The sequence below is a fragment of the Cariama cristata genome, unplaced genomic scaffold (genome assembly GCF_000690535.1).
Source record: "Cariama cristata isolate BGI_N322 unplaced genomic scaffold, ASM69053v1 scaffold4269, whole genome shotgun sequence".
Lineage (NCBI taxonomy): Eukaryota > Metazoa > Chordata > Aves > Cariamiformes > Cariamidae > Cariama > Cariama cristata.
In genome coordinates, this window is record NW_009636188.1 from 9395 (window position 1) to 30851 (window position 21457).

Consider the following 21457-nt stretch of genomic DNA (forward strand, 5'->3'; position numbering starts at 1 on the left):
TATATAAGTGCTGCTTTTTCTTGGCCTTCCTTCATATACGTGTGCTGCTGCTTCTTCAGATATCCTAGGTTGCTTGATACTGAAAACTTTGTATAAGTGAATTATATCTATGGTGTACAAAAGCTAAATTGTATATTTTGTGGTATTTCATGCTCCCAAGAGTGGAATAATATTTCATATTCTTTCAGTGTATTTTATGCTGGCTTTTAAAAATATCTATAGTCTAGCTTCTTGATAATAAAGTAATGCTGTGAAAAAATACATACAGTATCACTGTCATTGTTAATTAAATTCCAAAATATGTTAAAACCCCCATGCTTTAAACTGCTTCCATTTTAAATCCTACTTAACAGGAGCCCACCTGGCTTCTGTCTCTTACTTCTCAGTGCAAACTCTTGGTTTCTCTATTTCTGCCTGCCGGCACTCAGCACCGAGGGGACGGGCAGCCTTGGAGCTAACACAGGAAGAAGGCACTTCCTTTTGGGACAAATCCAAAGTGCCGACGTGCGCTACCAAAGATCCTGAGCTCAGTTTTAGGCTGGTAGGCTGGATACAAACCTTTCTCTGAGCGTTGGTAGACTTTTGTAGAATGGTCTTGAAATTTATTTTTTTTTTTACTCTAATAGTTAGCATTCCTTCAGTTAACATGGATAACTGCACGGGATGCTGATATAGGGGGACTGTATTTCTTTTCTATCTTGGTCCCTTGTCTGGGAAATCTCAGTAACAGAGTTGTCTGCCTTGTCCACAACTGTTCTGTTTCATTACGCTTCTTTATATACGTTCTCAGTTTTCTCATGGTTACCCTTTTGCTTCGTGGGGTGCTCACTCCTGAATTAGCTCATCCGGGTGCGTGCCACTCTTCATCTGAAGGCAAGTGTCCAGGCTTTTTGGCTGTGAAACAATGCTGGGTCTGAAACCTTTTCTGGTCCAGGCTGGTTTTCTTATTATTCCTCACTAATGAACTGGTAAACCCTAATGCAGATGAAAGAGACAAACTGTTTTTCAGCGGAGCGGGGATGCCGCTGCCTGTGACATGGGCTCTGCAGGGCATTTAATGGAGACCTCCTCCTGGCAGCAGCAGAATTGGGATAATTGGCAGCAGCAAATTTCCACATAGTCTGTTTGCTTTTTGGGTTATAAGAAGTGAAATTCTCAAACTTTGAGCTGTTGTTGATGGCCATCAAGAAGTGCGAAGGAAGAAAAGAACTTTTCACGGTAGATTGAAAGCAAAATTCCTCTGCGGGCAGGTTAGAATAGCTTCCCTCACAGCGTCACAAAAGTGAGTAAAGCCCTGAAGTCGGAGCATGCTACGCAGCCCACAGTCAGCTGGTGATACCAGGCTTTGTAAATCGAGGAAGTACAGATCACTTTCACCATATCTTTATGCTTACACTGTCAGGGAATTTGGGCAGTGTTTCTCCTTCTTTGTAGTTAATTACATGAGTGGGAGGGACATCCATGGTTTGAACTGAATGTGGAGGATGGATTAAGGGATCCTGTTCCTATGTAGTTGCTTAAAGAGGTAACTGGTATTTGCACTTTTTCCACTAGGTAGGAAGGAGTAAGAACTTTCTACTTAACCTTATTTGTGAGGTGAAGTCTTTGAATTTCTTGTATGTAGTTCTTATGTTTCATCTGCTCTTCAGTTTGGCTGAGTTCTTTACTAGGCATTAATGCATGATGCACGTGAGGGCAACCGGCAGGAGAAGTGATATAACAGAATTTACTAAAGAGGAAGGAAAAAGGAGATGCAGAAAATACAGATGATGCTGGTGGTTCTGAAGTAGAAGATTGGAGAGGGTAACTAATGATTATCCTGAATTTAGGATAGAAAACTACCTGTGTGTCCACACTCAATAGTAGGTTCAAGTTACAAAGGCCCTGGGTAAATTTTTCTGACTGGGCATATGTGTTTTCAAATCTAGTATAAAACTTCATCTCCTCATACTACCAGTGTGTTGGTTTCTCTCAAATCTTATTGTGACCTCCTTTGGAATAATTAAGTGAGCAGTCATGTAATAGTCACGGGAGATGTCAGGATAAAGCTTTTTAGCAGTTGCTTAAAGATGCACATGATGTCCTTTATGATAAAATATCGAGGTGGTTAGTCTTGTATGTAAAGTCTGAAACTGCAGTAATGACACCTATGTTTTTCCTCATGTCTTTAGTGCAGTTAATAATGTAAAGCTACTTTAGTCCCGGTGTTCAGTGTTGAGAAACTCCGTGACCATGCAACATATTTTTCATAGCTTTGTGCTTGTATAACTCAAGATTTATTCAGTGTGGGTAATTTATATTGTGTCTTGGATTGACTCCAGTGAAGAAGCTGGGATATGGTGAAAAAGATTGGTTAACTGAAAGGAACTCTTCAAGAGATGTTTATGTATTCTTGTATTCAATGTGTATTCATTTTTTTTCTTTATTTTCATGTCTTACACTTCCTCTTTTTCAGCTGTCAAACGTTTGATGAAAGAGGCTGCAGAACTGAAGGATCCTACAGATCATTATCATGCACAGCCTTTGGAGGTTTGTTTCTCTATTTTTGCAAAAGCTTGTAATTAGGCTGTGTTATTAATATATACTCGAAGTTCTCTGTATGCGTATGTATTTAAAATGTACATATTTAGATACTAGCGGACCTTTTAAAATTGATTCAGTTCTTTTTTTCCTATGATGGAAATCAACAGCAGAATTCCACTTTAATGGTATTGTAATTCCAGGTTGTTAGTGAAAGTACATCTTATCGGTTTTTAGTGATCGATGAGGATTCACTACTTTGCATACAAAAAACCTATGAAAAACGTAAATGGCTGCAATTCTGGATGGATTGTAGGAGAGAATGCTTAGATTCCACTTAAAAGTATCTTCTTGAGGTCTTTTAAACACCCAGTTAAGTTTTTGGGCTGAGAGGACAGTGAAGTTGTGATGGTTAGAGGCTTGAACAGAAACCCCTTCTGATTTTGCTGGAATAAGAAAAAAGGCAATGTTTTGTGGTATTCAGTTCGGGGGTTTGATTTAGCTGTTCACAGAAATGGATAGCACGCTTAACATGAAAATAGCATGTTCCTAGGTGCTGTAAAATATACCTTATTATCGATTAGTTTTTGTCCATACCTTGTGTTTCCCCTTCCTGTGGCAAAACCTAAGGTGTAATTCATGCTATTACTTGTAACTTACGTGAAGGTTTTATTCTGGGTTAGAACAGTGACTCAACTGGGAAGAGAGCAGTGGCAGATGAAAGGAAATGCTGACAGTTACTTCCCATCCTTGAAAAAATTGTGACTAGGTTCACAGCCTTGTGATACCACTGTTCAGCATTAGTCGAGAGATCTCGTTCACTGACAGCAAGCCTCACTTGACTCCTGTCCTAACAGTAGGAGTTGTTCTGCTTGTAAATATTGAAGAAGTTATGAGCATCACAAGATCTGATACACAAAGCCAAACACAGAACCCCAAAGAAATAATGCTTAAAGAGAGGTTATTTATGTCTAATAAAATAATATTCTAAATTTCAAAGTGTACATATTGTGCAGTAAGGCACAGTAGCTGTTTCAAAATTGTTCAGGGAGCAGCAAAAGGAGATGGGAATTCTCTGGGGTGTGAGTCAAGTCCCTTTGTTGACTTGGGCATGGAAGAGGCTTTGAGGAGGCTGTCATTAATGTTCTTTCTTGGGGTGAGTCTCCCCTCAGTTCTCCAGAAATTATTATTCACTGAGGCGAACACTCAGTTTTCCCTTAGTTGACTCATTTCTTCCATCTGTCAGGTAATAAAACTCTTGTCATAATTTATAGAAGTAGAGTGAAGAGCTCGAATAATGAATTTGAGGGTTTCAACAAAGCCATTGGGTAAGATAATTACCAGAAAGCAACAATATTTTATGCTTTTATCCAGGATCTTAGTACTGTGTTGGTTGTCTTACTCTCCATTTAATTTTGACTTCTTAAAACTTGTGCCGTGCAGTTTCTTTAGCCTGTCCTTGTTCAAGAAAATGGTGTTTAGTTGTCTACTTCTTTGACACACTCTTATTTTTTTTTTTCCTTCGCCCTTTGATGGGGGCATTTTAGGATAATCTTTTTGAATGGCATTTTACTGTTAGAGGCCCCCCAGATTCAGATTTCGATGGAGGGATTTATCACGGGCGAATAGTACTACCACCTGAATATCCCATGAAACCACCCAGCATTATTTTGCTGACGGTAAGCATGTTTACTAGTTTTTCCTTTATACGTCATCAATTTAACCATAGGTGTCAGAGAGAGAGATTCTTGGCATTTAAGGTAATCTTACTTTTTTAAGAAAGGTGGCATAGTATAGTTAATGCTGCTGATTTAAGACCACAAGTCTTCCAAGGTGACTTTGGTATTCTGTAATTACATGAAGCTTTGCACCTAATAAATGGAAGTTTTTTCCAGGAGTAATCCCATTGCTGAGGTGCTTGTCTGACTTTCTGTTCTCTCCATGGGCCCTCTTGGTCTCTGCTGGAGACCTTGGTCACATGTAGGAAGGTAGACCTATGGTTTGGGGCAAAGGCCCAGGTTTATGCATAGTTTCATAGAGCTATAGCTTTTTGGGGTCTCTGCATGTGGTGTGTGCGTTACAGGAGCAACAGGCAAGCCACCGTGTCGCACTGGGACATGTGAGGTGCCAATTAAGTGTTTCTTCATGCATGAATAGAGGCGGATGGCAGACTTCTTTCTTCAGAAAGCTGAATGCCAATTTTGTGAGACTGGCAGTAATACAATGACAACTATTGTTTGCATGTAGATTTGTTTGATCATGATTTTTACAACTTGTACCAAAACCCAAAAGTTAACTTCCAGCATGTTTTGTTGTATCTTCCTCCTTCCTTTGAAGGCCAACGGCAGGTTTGAAGTGGGGAAGAAAATTTGTTTAAGCATCTCAGGGCATCATCCTGAAACATGGCAGCCTTCATGGAGCAGTAAGTAACAATTATTTGGAAAATGTTGCCCCCATAAAGCAACTAGATCTTTATATTGAAAAAAATCTCACAAATAATGTTTATAGTGGAAAAGGAGTCAGATTTTGAGGAAATAAAAGTATGGGAGAATTTGAGAAATATGAAGTCATGAAAGAGTGACATAGGAGGATTTGGGAATGGTATTAAATAAATGCAGTGTGAAAGGGTTGAGAACCTGAGGGGTGATGGTAAGCTCTTACTTATTTGGATGCACCAGCATTAAGAATTGTCAGACTACTTAGAATATTCTTTGGGTTTGTTTTTTTTTTTAATTGTTCTTATGAAAATACTTTAAATCCTGTTACTTTACCCCGTTTTTGTATAATCACTAAAACCAGCTTGAATATTGATAGAGGGGAGTGTGGTCAGCTTCTAATTCTGATGCTGTACTTGTGAATACTCAAGAGGAAAGACAATGTGGTCTGAATTTGGAATAACTGAATGCTTTCTACCTTTTTTTAAGTTTCATTGTCACAGAAATTGAGAGTTGGCACAATTAACCCAAGGCAATATTTCTGTGTTTATATAATTTTAGTTTTGCTGAGTACAGTACATCAGTCATTTCTTTGGATCAGTTGCGCTTCTAAAATGTGTTGATAAGATCTTAGGAATTTTCTAGCAGACCACTCTTAAACTTTTGTAAAGTATCGTCTATTTTTTTAAAGAGTAGAAAATACTGTCTTCTAAGTAAAAGGTGTAAATATCCTCTCTCTATTTTGTGGTACTTACCTTTATGTGATATTTATTTATCAAATCTACTAACAAAGTGTCTTGTTCTTAAAATTCATGACTATGTAAAACAAAACTAAAGAGTAGATATTGTCAAAAGAGATGTTTTAGATGACAATTCTGTTATGAGCTGTTATTAGTCTTTAAGTAAGCTCCTTCCCCAGCATGATGACATAAAAGGAACAAATTATGCGGTACATTGCATAAAAGAAAACCACTGAGCTTGTGTGCACTAAATTGCAGAATTCGTGTCTAACAGAAAACATGCACAAAAAGAAGAATGCCTTATGAATCCTCCTCTTCTCCCCTGCTCAATTTATATGTTAGTCTGCCTTACCTTTTTTCTTCAGAACCCATTTTTAAAGTCTGGAACTCTAATCTTTATATTCATGCAACATATTTGTGACAACTTAATCTTTTCTTCTCTGTGTTGGCTGATGGAAGAATAAGGCCTTACCTTTCATTTATAATGTGAAGTTTAAAATATGAAGAAAGCCTGCTTGTGCTGCTTGTATGAAATTCAGACCACTCCTTTGGACAAAATGAAGTTTTGCAGGCAAAACTGCAACTTTTCTATACTGAGATGACATAATAGTTGTTTCTGTGACCTCATTTGTATCTCTGTTTTCCCATTTTAGTAAGAACAGCTTTACTAGCCATTATTGGATTTATGCCAACCAAAGGTGAAGGAGCAATAGGATCTTTAGATTATACACCAGAAGAAAGAAGAGCTCTTGCAAAGAAGTAAGCACTAAGTTTGTTACTGTAGGTACATATATATGTACTCTTTTTCAGGGTAAGGCATTGAGTAGAAAGTAAGTCACTTTAGTTTGTTCTGTTGCATTTATTTCAAATATAAAAAAAGTTCTATGCCTTATGTATACTTTTTTTTTTCCTGAACATTGTGCAAACTCAGAACTTACGGTCAAACAAAATACTTGGAGGGTTGTGTTCCTTCCAGCATTGTGTGGTCAAATTAGAGGTGTGTCTAAAATTCAGGCTTAGAGTTGTAATTAACATTGTGATACAGTGGTAATTGCAGCGTGGAGGGAAAATGAGTATGATGGAATTGATAGTAAGTGGGGGAGAAAACAACCAAAACAATGATGCATCATTTCCCTTATGTAAATAATAACAGTGAAACAGTGGCAAAAAAATCTGAAGCAACTGCTTATGAATGCATTTTTAATTTTTTTTTTTTTTTTAGGAAATTAACTTAAAATTAGATTTGTGACTCTGCTGAAATGATTAGCTTAGTGGACAAGGGGAAGGCAGTGGATGTTGTTTATCTTTACTTTAGCAAGGCTTTTGATGCTGTCTTCCTTACCATCCTCATAAAGAAACTCATAAAGTACAACCTAGGTTGAGGTGGGGACAGTAAGATGGATTAGGCACTGGTGAGCTGCCTGGCTCAAAGGACTGGGGTAAGCAGCACAAAGTCCGGCTGCAGGCTGGTCACTACTGATGTGCTCCAGGGGTTGATACCGGGGCCAGTGCTATTCAGTGTCATTAATGACCTGGATGATGGGGCAGAGTGCAGCCTCAGCAAGTTTGCAGACATACAAACTGGGAGGAGTGGCTGATAACCAGAAGGTTCTGCTGCCATCCAGAGGAACCTCAACGGGCTGGAGGAGTCTCATCAAATTCAACAAAGAGGAAAGCAAAGTCCTCTTCCTGGGGAGGAATAATGCCAGCTGACCAGCTGGAAAGGAGCTTGGAAGGGAAGGACCTGGGGGTCGTGGTGGAGGCCAAGCTGGTCGCGAGGCAGCAATGTGCCTTTGCAGCAAAGGAGGCTGATGGTATCCTGAGCTGCATTAGGAAGAACATTGCCAGGAGGTCGAGGGCAGTGGTCCTTGGCAGCACTGGTGAGACATCTGGAGTGCTGGGTCCAGGTTGGGGTTGTGTCAAGGTTGGGGTACAAGAAAGATACGGACTTACTGGAGCAAATGCAATGCAGTGCCACAAAGGTGATTGAGGGTCTGGAACATGTTTCATACAAGGAGAGGCTAAGAGAGTTGGGAGTCTTCAGCCTGGAGAAGTGAAGGCTCAGGGGGTCTTACCCATGTGTACAAATATCTGAGAGCAAGGTATAAATAAGGCAGAGCCAGGCTCTTCTCGGTGGCATCCAGTGACAAGACAAGAGGCAATGAGCACAAACTGAAACCCAGTATTGAATCTGAATGCAAGAAAACACTTTTTTTACTGTGAAGATGGCCAAAGCACTAGCACAGGTTGCCCAGAGAAGCAGTGGAGTCTCTCTCCTTGGAGATTTTACAAATGTGACTGGAAGCAGACCTGAGGAATGTCCTGTGCTTGGCCCTGCTTTGAGCAAGGAGACTGGACTAAATCATCTCCAGAGGTCCCTCCCAACCTCAGCTATTCTGGAATTATCCTGAAATGAAATCTTATACCTGTGGGGTTTTTTTGGTCTTTCTCCTTTCCCCATCTGGGGAGGAGAAGGTACTTGAAAGACCATATCCCTATGGGGATATAAGCAAAGTTACTGTTTTCCAAATTGTAACTAGTGCCTTATTTTGCAGGCAGATGTGAGCTTATTCTGCCTCTACTCTGAGCCAGTCGGAAGCTGCAACTTTCCTGTTAGCATGGCACTGAGTCAAAGCTAATAAACCCTGCTGAGAGGTAGGGGTTAGTGGGTTGGTCTTGATACTCTACTATCAAGGCTGTGTGGTTTCTCACCGGCTTGGAGAGCTGCCTGCAGCGTGCCCTATAGATAAATTATGTGTGCAAGAGAGGAAAGGTAATGCTCTCGCAGAAGCTGAAATTCCTGGGTTTGAGGTGCAAGCTCCTGGGTCCAGTTTAATATTTGTAATAGTAGTTAGATCTTTATAATTTACAATTTTAATTTACTGCAGGTATAAATTAACCTTTAAAATGGTAACAAATTATTGATATAGATAATAGCAATATGTAAGTCAGTTGTTAATACTTTCCTAAATGACATGAGAGAATATGTATTTGTAGTATAGATAATTTCCAATATATTTTTTCAAGATAGTGTGATTTGGGGTGGAGGGAAGTACTTTTAAACTACTGGTCTTGACACCACTTGTCTTTCTGTGGATTGTTTCGCAAATAGTTTATTTAAAAAAACACACGAGAACATTATGAGAACACGCTATTCTGAGCTATGTCATTTGTGGCCAGGTCACAAGACTTCTGTTGTGAAATGTGTGGCACATCTATGAAGACAGTCCTCTTACCACTAACATCTGGAAGCGTGTCAAGCCAGGCGGACAAGGAGGCTAAAGAACTTGCCAGACAAATTAGCTTCAAGGTGAAGTCACTGTTTAAACTTTTATCCTTGTTGTATAGAGTTAAAAAAAAAAAAATTATTGAGGAAAAACTTGTAAATTGCAGAAACATTGATCATTTCATAAACCTTCTTCAATCACTACATGGAAACCTGTTTTTTTGGGGACATTCTGAAAGAGAAAAATAGGGGTGAATCTCTTGAAATATGCAACTTAATAAATTGTGTATCTCAAGCACTGATTGTTTAGTTTTAATTTCAGTGGTGAGCACTGTGGTAAGAACTGCCTATGTTGCTTTTACTTCCATGTTTTCAGTCACTAATAACTCGATTAAATTCTCTGGAAGTAGTCTTATCGTAAAAGTGTTAGGAAAGTTTTGGGCAAAGCTAACGTAAATTTTTTTTCCTTTGTGATTTTTTTTTTTTTTCTCCTTTTGGCTTGTGGAAGGAATAAAACATATTCCTACTGAAAAATGGTTGCAAATTCTTTTGAACTACTCTGCAGCTGAAGACACTGAAAGTTGAACTCTGGTATGGAAGTTGCTGTTACCCAAAAATGTATTCTCTAGCTTGTGTTTCAGTGAAAGTAAGGTTTGTTTAGCCAAGTATGTGACTTAGAAAATTGCATGTCTTGCATGCACAGAGTTGTTTTTCACTGGCTTTTTCACTAAACTCTTAAACCAGCCACTAAGGAAGACTGCTGTGCATGAGGGCAGGGAACTACAGTGAAATATATTATGAGAATGTGACATTGGTGAGGAGTATGTCCTCATGAAGGTCAGAGATGCTAATATGTCCCCTTTTATCACCAGTGTTCTAACACTGTCCTAAAGACTACTTATTTTTTGGTGTTTGCCATGACAGTACAGATTGCCTCCTACTGAGCATTACTGCCAGTTTTGCAGGACCCGCATATTCCTGCGTCTAGACATATTGACATGGTTGGGTCTGTGTGTAGTAATACTTATGATAAAAACGTCTCAAAATATTTTACAAAGATGAGGAGATACAGGGAAAAAAAAAAAAGAACTACTCAGAGAAGCAATGGACTGCCTGCTCCTGGCTTTTTTACTATATGTAAGGGTTAAAAAGTGTAGGATTAATTTTTGCTTAAGAACTGCTAATCTTCATCATTGAAATTCTAGAAATATCAGAGTATAATTTTTCTTTGAAAGAACTCTTAACTTAGATTTCATACCTTTTTCAGTTTTAAAATTAAAGACTTAGGGACATCAGTCTCTAAAGAATATTGATATGTTCCTTGTATTCACACACTTTACTCCACCTCCCAAGAACAAACACTCAGCAAGGGAAAAATGAACAAAAGCCTCAGGTTTCTACAGCCATTTACAATCCATTGTGGGTTTTTTACAAGGTAAATTAGTTCTGTCCTTTGGTTGTGTCCTCCCTGCCTCTCTCAAATAAAATTTTAGGGATTGATTTTTTTTTTAAGCTTCCTGCTTCTCTGCTTTGCTTGACTTTGTTATTGTTTGTTTGATTGATGTTAGGCTGGGGCATTTGGTAGATATGTTTGTAGTAAACTAATAGTATGAATTACTAGCAGGGAATACAAAAGCTTTTAATCATTTGGATATATTCCATATAGCGTAAGATTTAACGTCAGGCTGCTGACTGCGTTTGTAATTTGAGAGCCTCTCTACTAGCAAACATAGTAGCAATCTCTGCATTATCCTGATCCTTAAAGAAGAGATTTCCTAACTTTTTCTAGATGATCCTGGGATTATGAAAAACTATTTCATGCCAGCCTTAAGCAAAATGGTAACTTTTAAAAAACCCATATGTGTAGTATTGAGAAAGGAATATGAAATTCAGGAGAAAAAAATAACAAACCTCATTTCCTCATTACAGTTTTCCTGCTTCTGTAAGCCTCCATCTTTGTTCCTGTCTGTTTTAATAGAAAATTAAATTTTTTTAATCAGCTTTACATTGACTTGCAAATTGTTTTGTGCATTTTAGGTGCTATATAACATAAATTCCATTCCACTTAAAACAAAGAAAGAAATGATAGATGACTAATAGCATACGCATTACTGTAAAACAGTATGGTTTATCTACATGTTACCATCACAAGGCATATTTTGCAGTAAAGTTAATTCTCCACTCATTATTACATTTAACTATGTTAATCTTCTTTCCTTCATGTCTGTGTTCTCTCCAGCTTTTCTGGAAGCAGAGGTGAGGGCTGGAGAAAAGAGAGACTATGTGACAAAAAAGATATTTTGGTTTTGGGACCTTTCAAGTACTTTATTTTTTTTGAATGTTAGTCTGACTTCAGTCTGGCATACTAGACTTAGTACTTTCATAAACTAAAATAAATCAAATGCACATTTGGTAGGTATGTGCTTTATAGAGATTAACAGTAAAGATGAAATGAGCTCTTCTTGAAAAAAGCAGAAGTATGAATAGCATTGGTCACAGATTCCAGGGAAGGAACTTACAACTGGATGTGGGAAAGGAAAATTCACCCTGCTGGTTGTCAAATGCTGGAGGAGGCTACCCAGAGAGGCTGTGGAATCTCCAGCTTTGGAGATGCTCAAAACTTGACCGAACGTGACTTTACGTTGAGGAGGGGGTTGGGCCAGATGACATCTAGAGGTCCATTCCAGCCTAAATTATTTATAATGCTGTGTTGTGTTGTTGCTGGTCCATATTTGAGTTATAACTTGTCCTGCTAAGAGTTCGTAATAGTCACAAGGAAAGCAGTGTTGTCAGATTATGAGTGTACTTAAATCTTAAATTCATTTTCAGGTTGTTTCAGTGATACTCTTTTTGGATTATCCTGAGACAATATACATAAAGAAACAGAGAATTTAATTTCGTCATACAAAATAGTATCATGAAAGAATATTATTATCTTGTGATCTTATCAGCTTGCTGTCACCATAACTGATTGATTTCTAGTACACTGTTTGTATTTCTCACTACTACTACCACTACTTATATCTGCATTTGAAGATGGGTATTAAATTTGGAATTGTCATCTTGAGATCTAGATACATGACTTGGGAGGTGACTTGCTTGATGATAAAAGTTGATCTAGTCATCTGGTCATGACTTTTTTTTTTAGATGTATAATTTTAAAGTCTTTCAGTTCAGGACTATGATGCTATGTCCTTTTCCATTCCCAAGGGATTATTGCAGGCATATATACTATTTTAACAAAAGGTTTGTTCATGATCTTCTACATGTCACTACTGATCTCTTGTCTCAAATTTCCAAAAGCATGAAACCTAAATTCTGGGAATTGATGCTTATTAGACATTTTATGAAGGCATATAAGAGCAGTATTACGAGACTTGTATTTTTTCTTTTGCTCTTCTTGTGCTGAAATTTAAATACTGGAAACTCAGGTTTGTGTGCCTGATACAGTGTAGTACCTTGCATATATACCCACTCTGGCTGTGAGGCAACTTCGGTATGAGAACCAGTATAGCCACATTAAATTAGCACTTAGCGGAGGCTGTAGACCTTCTGAGAAACGGGCTATATCACAACACTAGTCAGCATTCACTTAAGGACATGAGAAACAGAAGTTTTAAAAAATGGTATTATTTCTGGCGTAATGTCCTGGATCTTCTAAAGAATTTTCTTTTTTGTTCTATACATCTGTATGTTTTTTGAATGTTATACCTATTGTTATGTGCAAACAAACTTAAAACTGTTTCTTAAACTGATATTTGCACATCTATAATCTTATTCTTAAAGAATCGGAATTTCTTAAACCCATTGGTGTGTAATTGAAATGCAGTTGGCATACTTGATTATTACATTTAAGTAAGTCTGTTATTCTCTATACGTTAAAGTACACATTTCAAAATAAGCCAAATCTTTATGAGTCAGTTTTGATCTTGTCTCTGAAGCGTACGTATGTACTTCTTGTAGGCAGAAGTCAATTCATCCAGGAAATCTGATGCTGGACCCTCAAACACGTCAGGATTGAACCACACTGCCGCTTCACATGAGCCCCAGCAGGATGGGGCAGATAGAGCATTCCAGGATCCAACAAGTGCAACGGTATGGTCTGTCGTTGAGCTTTATCAGTGCAAGTACAGGCGTAGTCTGAACATGAAATCGGTACTATTAAGCTGATTGGAGGCTTTGTTAGGAGTATGTAGTTCATGTACATTTCTTCTAGAACTTCTGCGTACTTTTAAATAAAATCTGTGTAAACTTTAGCAAGTAGTGTGCTGAATCACTTTTAGAAATAGTGATCTCTTTGCTTTCACTTCCTTCTCTTAAAAGCAATAAATAATGTTCTTTTAGCAATTCTTGTTCCCAGTAATTCCTTTAATGTATGGGTGAACAGTTCATTAAAATATTATGGTGTCTGAAGTACTGAAGTTTACCATCTGCATAATATATCTCAGTTTTTTGCAATAAAACGTTTCAGTGATACTTTGTAGCTTTTAAATATTAATTAAGGATATCTTCCTGGTTTTTATAACCTCTTAAGTAAATCTGACTAAAATATTCTTACTGTTTGAAGTATGACACTTGGGTTTTAATATTGCTAGGTGTAGGGCTTACATAATGGTTTTGGAAGTGCCGAAGGCCTGGTGGTGGGCCAAGGCAGCTGCTGTTATGACTCTGGCAAATGCAATCTAAATTCACTGATAAATTGCAGGCAAATCCCAGCTAAGCTGTCTTTTTTAGAGAGGATGGGGCTGCAGATAGGTTAAAAAACCCTAAAACACGTCAAATAACATCAGACCATCTGTTGCGTGTTTGCAACGTATTTTCAAGCTGTATAGAAATATAAACATGCTAATAGCATACTTTTTTCCCCCACAATAAGGATTTTTCCAGATTGTTCAGGATTTAATAAACCATTTTATTTTATTCTTCTTATTACAAATCCTGGCTAATATAGTAGAACTAGCCAAAATACCAAGGCATTGCAAGCATTTTCTTGAGGAAAGAGACTTTTCTTGATTGATCCATTTCGAAGAAATTTGTTTTAATCAATTTTGCTGATTAGTAAGTAATGATTAACTTAATTTTCAGCAGAACAGTCCCATGTGAAATGAAACCTTTAAACATATAAATGTATGTAAAAATATTTATACGTAATAAACTGTAAATGATGAAAAGTGGATTCATGTTTTAAGGCATCAGACTGTCACACTCGTGATTGTTACTTCAAGTTTAAAGCAATACCTGTGTTTCTGAGCTGCCATATTTTGAGTGTTAGGAATTTTCTGGAGCCATTAGGGAGTGAAAACTTACAACCACACAGTGGAAGAAAGGAATGTGTAACAGGAAAGACTATTTTAAAGAATTTGAGCTTGCAATTTTTACGTTCTTTTTAATGCCTAAGTTAATAGAAATCGTCTCAAAGTAGGGGGTTGGAGCCCTTGATCTGCTAGTAGGTGTGAAAGAGTATCCATGCAAACCTCAGAGCCTTTCTACTCAGCTGGGCTTCTTGCGTGGGTAGAATCAGTTTGCTGGGTTCGTTCTTGTTGTGTAAAGACCTAATTCTACCTTACCGAGTTGTAAGTGTGTTAGATGTGGGCAATATCAAAACTATTTTTTTTCTCTTCTTGGATAAAATGTTTACCACTTACTCTACAAATGTGTGTTTAATTAAATCTACTGTAGAAAATTTGCTGTTGTGAACTTGAAATTTATGCCCTTTGAGAATAAAAAGGGCAGAGATAGACCCAGTACTGAATCCTTGCATTAGCTTGCGTAAGTCCTTCCGGTAAAGTAGATTTAATGTGCCTAACTCTGAAGTCAGCGGACCTTATGTCTTGCTACACAATGCAAGGGGAAAAAAGTAGCAGGAATCATGCAGAAAGAATGGAGTTTTACCTTTCTTTTGCTCTTGGAACAGTTGTAACTGGTTTTCATTAAAAACATGATGGTAAATAGGTGCTAAGGAAAGAGTCACCTGTACATGAAGAGGAGGGAATCTGTAGGCTATGTTTTACTATGGAGAAACCAGTCTACAGACTGCTTCACGGGCGAGTTTGTTCTTTCCAGCAGCAATTGTCTATTCCATGATTTTTACCTTTAAACCACTTGAAAGGACAGAGATTTTTTGCAATGAATTGATGGCAAGATATTCGTGAGCACAGTGGTGTCCTTTCCAGGATAGGTTTAACTGAGCTCTTCTGTGAAGAGCACACTGAAGTGGGTCTCTGGCATGGCATCATTTTGGGTTCATTCCACCTTTTTCATACAGGGCTTTATTCCTGAAGAGAGAATTTCTCATTCCATCAGAAGAAATTTTGAATTAACTTTCCCTTCTGTCAGCGTTCACTTAGAGAAAGGAATATAGCCTCACTGACTAAAGAAGCACCAAAACTTACCGTATTTTAGTTGAGCATATCTCTTTCAGATTTCAAAACTCAATTTGAAATAGTTGTTTGTGTGTTAGTAATGGCAATTTTTATATTAACAACAGTGCTATCATAGTGTGAACTGTTGGATTATTCAAGACTTTAGCCTTACAAATTTTTGCCTGTGAAGAGCCATACTGTGCGAGGTAATTGTTGCATGGGTGTGTTTGCGCTGTTGGAGAGGTGCACTCAGCGGTCTTGGGTTTTGGGCTCTGCCTGCCTGACCTCATCTTCTAGGTCACTTCCCTCCCTCCCCACCTTCTCTTGTCATTTTGCTAGACCGACAGCCAATATCTTGATGCCACGCTTAAAATTCCTACAGTGTCCACTTTGAGCTGCTCTCTAGCAGAGGACTGAATACCTTCCCAGTGCAATGTTGACTATGTATTTCCTGAGTTCCTGCTTTTTAAAAAGCAGACAGAGGTATAGAGGTTGTCTCTCCAATGCAGCACGTGGCGATGATGAAGATGACTTTTTGCCATGCTTTTCACCTAGTACTATGTACTTTTTTCATCAAGACTTGCTCATTGGTTGTTGCCCTGTTAACAATGACTGAAGTGTGCAATGCTAGCGCAAATGTTGCACATTGGCTGTGAAAATTTTGTGAACCTATATTACTAGATAATATTTATCAGGTATTTAAATAACATATCTTTCAATGAAGAAAAAGGAGGAGGGAGGGATGATTCTCACACCGGTGGTAGTTGCTTCCAGGAGAACTTGTCATAAAAACACCATCAAGGTTTGCAGGTGCAAGACGATGAGTACAACAGCGTGAGAACAATAAAAGGAACAATGCTGCCCTGGAGGGTTTGGAAAATGCTGCCACAGCAGCTTGGGTAGAAGGATGCAGAGCTGCAAAGAACAGGCTTTAAGCGTTATTAAGGCTAAAACAATAGGCTACTGAAAGGATTATGCAGCGTAGTACTTGTGAGGAGTCTGAAGCTGGTGCAGAAAACACCTCTGACAAGACTACTTCTGACAATATATATACTTTTTTTAAAAAAAAAATTTCTGGTAGCTGTTGATGTCTACTCAGAGCAAAGTAGTGGTACACTATTCCTGTTTGAGTATTCAAATTGCAAGCCAGGGTACTGCTGGAAGTTGGCTTGATAAAAGTAATTGTCCTTACCATTAAGAAAATGAGAGTCTTCCACATCTGAGCAGAAGAATGTTTTTGAATGAATATATTGTAAAGACTCGGGTCCAGATTCAGTCACCTACTATGCAGGTGGTCACTGAAATATTGGTACCAAAACTCTCATCCCAGTCCGAGGGCCTAGTTAGTGGAGGCTGGAGAGCACTGCAGCTTACTGAGAAGCAGAGGCTGGGAGGCTGCAATGCTCTGTCTGTCCCCCTGACTGCAGTGACTAAATAAATCCACGTGGACTATTATGGGAAGTTGAACTCCTACCATGCCTGTAGTAACCCGTTTAGTGTATTGATGTGGAATGATGTCCCACCTTGGTGCTTATAGTTGATGAATAAAGTTGATACTTGATAAGAATTATAAAGTGACAATCTAAAAACTGTGGTTAGACTTTTTTTCTGATGACTTGGGACTACATTAAACCTCAGTATGCCTGTTATTAAACAATATACTATAGTAGTGTCCTGCACTAATATACTGACCAGATGAAGCATTATAATGAGGAGTGATGTAATAAACAGTGTAGCTGAAGTCAGCTAATCTTGAACTGATGAGGGAGGTTCCTGTGAGAAAATGAGGCTATATTCTGATACATGAGATTTATAGAAGCCCTTATTTTTAGTCATATGTTCCGGATGATGTATTGTTAAAAAGTGTTTCCTTTTGTCGCTATTAAGTGATGTTTTAAGTTTTGTAATACTGCAGCAACGATTTTGAATGTCTTGGCAATCAGGAGTACTTGGCCCAACTTTGATTCATTAAAAAATAGACATTTTTCTTATTAGCCATTAAGCCATGCTGTGTCAAACTTCAGCTGTTCTTCAGTTGGAAGTTACATGGACAAACAAGAATTTTACCTGTCTTCTTATTTCTGTATCTCTCTGAGATCATGAGTATAACTGAAAGAGGTTTCAGTAACCCGGAGGATTTATATGGTTGAGTTCCTAGAGTTTGCTCTGTTTTTAAAATCTCCCTTCTAAGATGATTATTTAATACTTCCAGCATGCTGATAAAATTTTTTAAAATAATGGCCTGGAGACATAAATGATGCAGTGAATGCTACTGTTCTTCAGTAGACTGAACATAGTGTAAATTTCCTTACTTGCATTTTGTTATATGATAGGACTTTTTGTTAATTCTAATATATGTACATTTTCCTGAGCTAGCCTTATTCATCCAACTCAGATGTCCTTGCAGCAAAGTTTTCTACCAGTCCTAACAGTTTCAGAAGCTTCAGAAATAGTATGACATGTAAGTGCGTATTCAATGACTGTAAAGATCAGATGCTAAAGATGGCTACAATGTAGCTCTTACGAAATATTTTTATTTTTGGCCTCTTAAGCCCTCATCCCCAACATCTCCAGTAATGTTTGGCAGAAAATGACTTAAAATTGGATGGAAGTTGTGTCATGTGAGGTGTTGTGTTAGTCTAAAAATCTTGACGTTATTGCTTAAGGAGAATTTAAAAACTTGCTGTAGGTGAATCATAGAATCATTATGGCTGGAAGAGACCTCAAAGATCATCAAGTCCAGCCATATACCCGATGCCACCATGCCCGCTAAACCCACTTGAAGACAAGATGATTATGATATTTTTTTTTTTAAAATTTATTATATAGCCCATCTGCCATTTTTGGGATTCGTAACAATTAAGTTTTCAAACAAAAAAATCTTTATCTAGATGTATATATTATTTAAGACACAGTAGCATCTGGTCCCAAATTTGTATCAGGTAATGATCACTCCTTTCTTATCTAACCTGCTTCTGCATGTCTGCTAATACTTGGTCACTGGTTATGTTGGAAATCCCAAGGCGGTGGGTTAGCTGAGCTTTGGGTGAAGCAGTCAGTCTTCTCCTGCCTTGATGTCTCTGTAGAATTTCCTCAAAACAATAATTTAAAGCCTTGCAATTGTCGGTGCAGCTTCTCTTGTGTGACAGCTCTCTTCGTGTCGGTGTATGGCAGCGTGTCTCATACAGAACAGGGCCTTTGTTTTATTTTTAAATTAAAAATTTGCAGTGTTGGGAAGAAACCCAGGTGTGTGACAGCCAGTGCTAGTTAGTTTTCTTAGTGAGTATGAAGGATCAGGAATATTTCTTTTTTAATTCCTTTTTAAAAAGAAGTTCCTTTAAGAAGAATAATGCTTTGCCTGCTGAATTTGCAGTTCGTTCTTCCTGAATTCACTTTTCTTCCTCTCCCCTTCTGAAAGATGGGAGCGTAGATGAATTTAGGAACTTAATTTTTCAAAGGCTCAGCTTCCCTAAGTCTTTATTTTCCTTGGCATGAGGAGCTTTCAAGTGGATTCAGTATGAAGCAGAATTGCTTTCTTCTGCAGTGTAGTAGAAATCATGGCAAGCTGCTTGTGGTGTTCTTGGCTGTCTGCTGATAAAATAAATCTTTTAAAAACATGTTTCTTTGAAGTCACCCAAGCTGCTTGCTTGCTTAGGCAAGAAACCTGTGTAAACAGGCAAGTTGTCAAATGTGGCAAGTAATTACATCAGTACTTCCTTGCTGATAATAAACAGTGAGAAACACTAATGGTGAGGAGGTAGGAAAGGCAGGTCTCTTCCCTGGGCTAGTGAAATCACTGACTATGTGAAAATTTGGAATTCTTCTCCCACATGCAGAATATGTGGCCAAAGAGTCACGGGACGAAGTCCCACTTACTGTCCTGTGGATCATTAAACCTGATACACAGTTGAGGATGTTCCCTATCCTGGCCATGGGGAAAGGATATCTTTTGTGGATATAGTAGCTGGCTGAAACAGTGCTTATGGTTATGGATATTGTGCCCAGTAAAAGGCTTTTGCTTGGAAGCACATATAAAATGTCCAGAATTCTAGTTTTACCTGCTGTAATGATAATCAATGTTTTAGAAGAAGGGAAAGGGGAGAAAGCTAACTCTGGAAAATAGCTGCAGGTTGCTTTACGTGGGAATACCTGCAAGCTGCTCTGAGAATTGAAAAGAAGACTTCAAGAAGTAACTTTGAGCTACTTTTTTTTTTTTAAAAAAAAAACACTTTAAAATTGAATGTTGTCAAAATGTTTATTTTCAACAACTGTGCTATTTCACTATTTTAAATATCGAAATGTTGGAAGTTTGAGCCTTTTAGTATTGCAACCAGGATTAGGCTGGTGGAATATCAGAACCCATAGTTTCAGTCTTACAAACTGAAAAATTATGTTCTTTAGAATAATACTCCCTGAGCTGAACATGAGTTGCCAATGTTTATTTTTTTAACCAAATATAACGGTAGCCCAGTAGAGGGCAATAGGTATGTGCATGCGTGCGTACGCTCATGGCTCGTGCTGGAGGCACTTAGGTGGTTTGTGTTCAGGAGTTTTGTTTTGTTTTTTCCAGTGTAGTTGGTGGTGATGAGAACAGACTTCTGGACCCAGCTGTGCGCAGGACACAGTGCAGCATTGCTGAATTACAGTTCTCTGGACCTCTCGCCTTCCTTTCTTGCCCTCCCCAACTTGTTTCCCCTTCAGTATAGGTGACGTGACACATCCTCAGAGACTTAACTATCTGGAGGATTATTAAAGGTTTCTTGAACTGCAAAGAGTTTAGCAAATCCTCAACACAGATATTTGAAATCTCTTGATTTGGAACTAATCTAGAATTCAAATATTGTTTGACAGTCTTTCTTCAGACTTTGCTTGTCCTTAGAACTGCTAATTTGTGGCTTAAATAGCCTACTTCTTAAGATAGCATGTGGACAAAAATGATGACTATAATAACCTCATCATTAATAGTGACGTGTATTATCAGGCTTTCAGGGATTAACAGTTATCTGAAGAGTACGTTTTAGTCCTAATGATTTTATTCCTTACTAATCTTATGCACTGTCTTGCCTCTCAACTCTCCCTGTTTCCTTTTTAGTCTGGAACTCGGAATAGCAGCGCAGTGGCCAGCCAAGAGCGAACTCCGCCGGTGTCCACTAACACATCCATGAGCCCTCGGCAGCGCCGTGCCCAGCAGCAGAGTCAGAGGCGGGCTCCATCTTCGACTGACTTCAATCGGGTACAGCAACCAAGAGTCAACATGAACCACACTGGATCAACTGTTCTGATTGTCCTTCTGACTTTTGCATTGGCAGCTCTTATATTTCGTAGAATATGTTTGGCTAACGAGTATATATTTGAGTTATAAAGTTGTTTGTCGTAACAGCAGTGACTTGAATGCTTCGTTGAACATTCTGTATTGGGTATGACATGAGAACTGTTTACAAAGATTACTTTTTGTATTTACGCTTAAATCCTTATGAATGTTAATGTACCTACAGATACATTACTTGTAAGAACAGCAGAGTTGGACATTTAACTACAAGTATTAATTGAGTGCCCACTAGATACTTGGAGAAACAGTGCAGTGGAATAGTAACATTAAGGCATGTGGGGAGGGAATCAGTTCAAGTAATTTATCAACTAGAAAAAGACGATTTTAAAAAGTGGCTGATTCACTTTTTTATGGGATGTAAATGCAATTAATCACCCCATCTAAGTTAGTTTAAGATTTTACATTGGAGAAGGAATTATACAATGAAACACTACTATGTGTTTGTGTCCAGTGAATTCTTAATTTAGAGGGGATACAGTTTTGTAACCACTTTTATTTACCGTGACACGTTTCTAGAGGGGAACACATACAAATTGGTAGTGATGCTGCTTTGTGTGTGTGAAAGGGGGAAAGGAGTAGGGGAGGAAAGAAGGGGCCAGAAAACTACTTACATTATTTTGGTTTTTATTTTTTGGAAGAAAGGTTGGATAATCTTTTACAAGATTTGAATGTCCTCTTCTAATACTCTCAATTGTATATCTTGGTTTTTTTTAAATTTGAAGATTATATAAAACATGTCTATTCTTGCAATAGTTATAAATATGTAATATAATTATTTACCCAGAGCTATTGTCTTTTAATTGTACCAGAAATATACATAATGTGTTGAACTGAATGTTTCATAT

General features: G+C 38.0%; 1 protein-coding gene across 1 annotated transcript; it reads left to right on the forward strand.

Moving 5' to 3' along the window:
• The first annotated feature begins 2458 nt into the window (after positions 1-2458).
• On the forward strand, positions 2459-20727 carry UBE2J1 (ubiquitin-conjugating enzyme E2, J1). Its single transcript, XM_009707818.1, has 7 exons — positions 2459-2529; positions 4068-4199; positions 4858-4942; positions 6349-6454; positions 8876-9005; positions 12885-13016; positions 20376-20727. Exons 1-7 carry the CDS (start codon positions 2470-2472, stop codon positions 20643-20645), a joined length of 915 nt encoding a protein of 304 aa, XP_009706120.1. The 5' UTR covers positions 2459-2469; the 3' UTR covers positions 20646-20727.
• Positions 20728-21457: the final 730 nt, after the last annotated feature.

Excerpts from the sequence above, each read along its gene's own strand:
- UBE2J1 (XM_009707818.1), top strand. The coding sequence starts at position 2,470 with ATGAAAGAGGCTGCAGAACTGAAGGATCCTACAGATCATTATCATGCA. Across the intron at positions 2,530-4,067 it reads ATCATGCACAGCCTTTGGAG|GATAATCTTTTTGAATGGCA; the intron begins GTTTGTTTCTCT and ends GGGGCATTTTAG. Across the intron at positions 4,943-6,348 it reads ATGGCAGCCTTCATGGAGCA|TAAGAACAGCTTTACTAGCC; the intron begins GTAAGTAACAAT and ends TTCCCATTTTAG.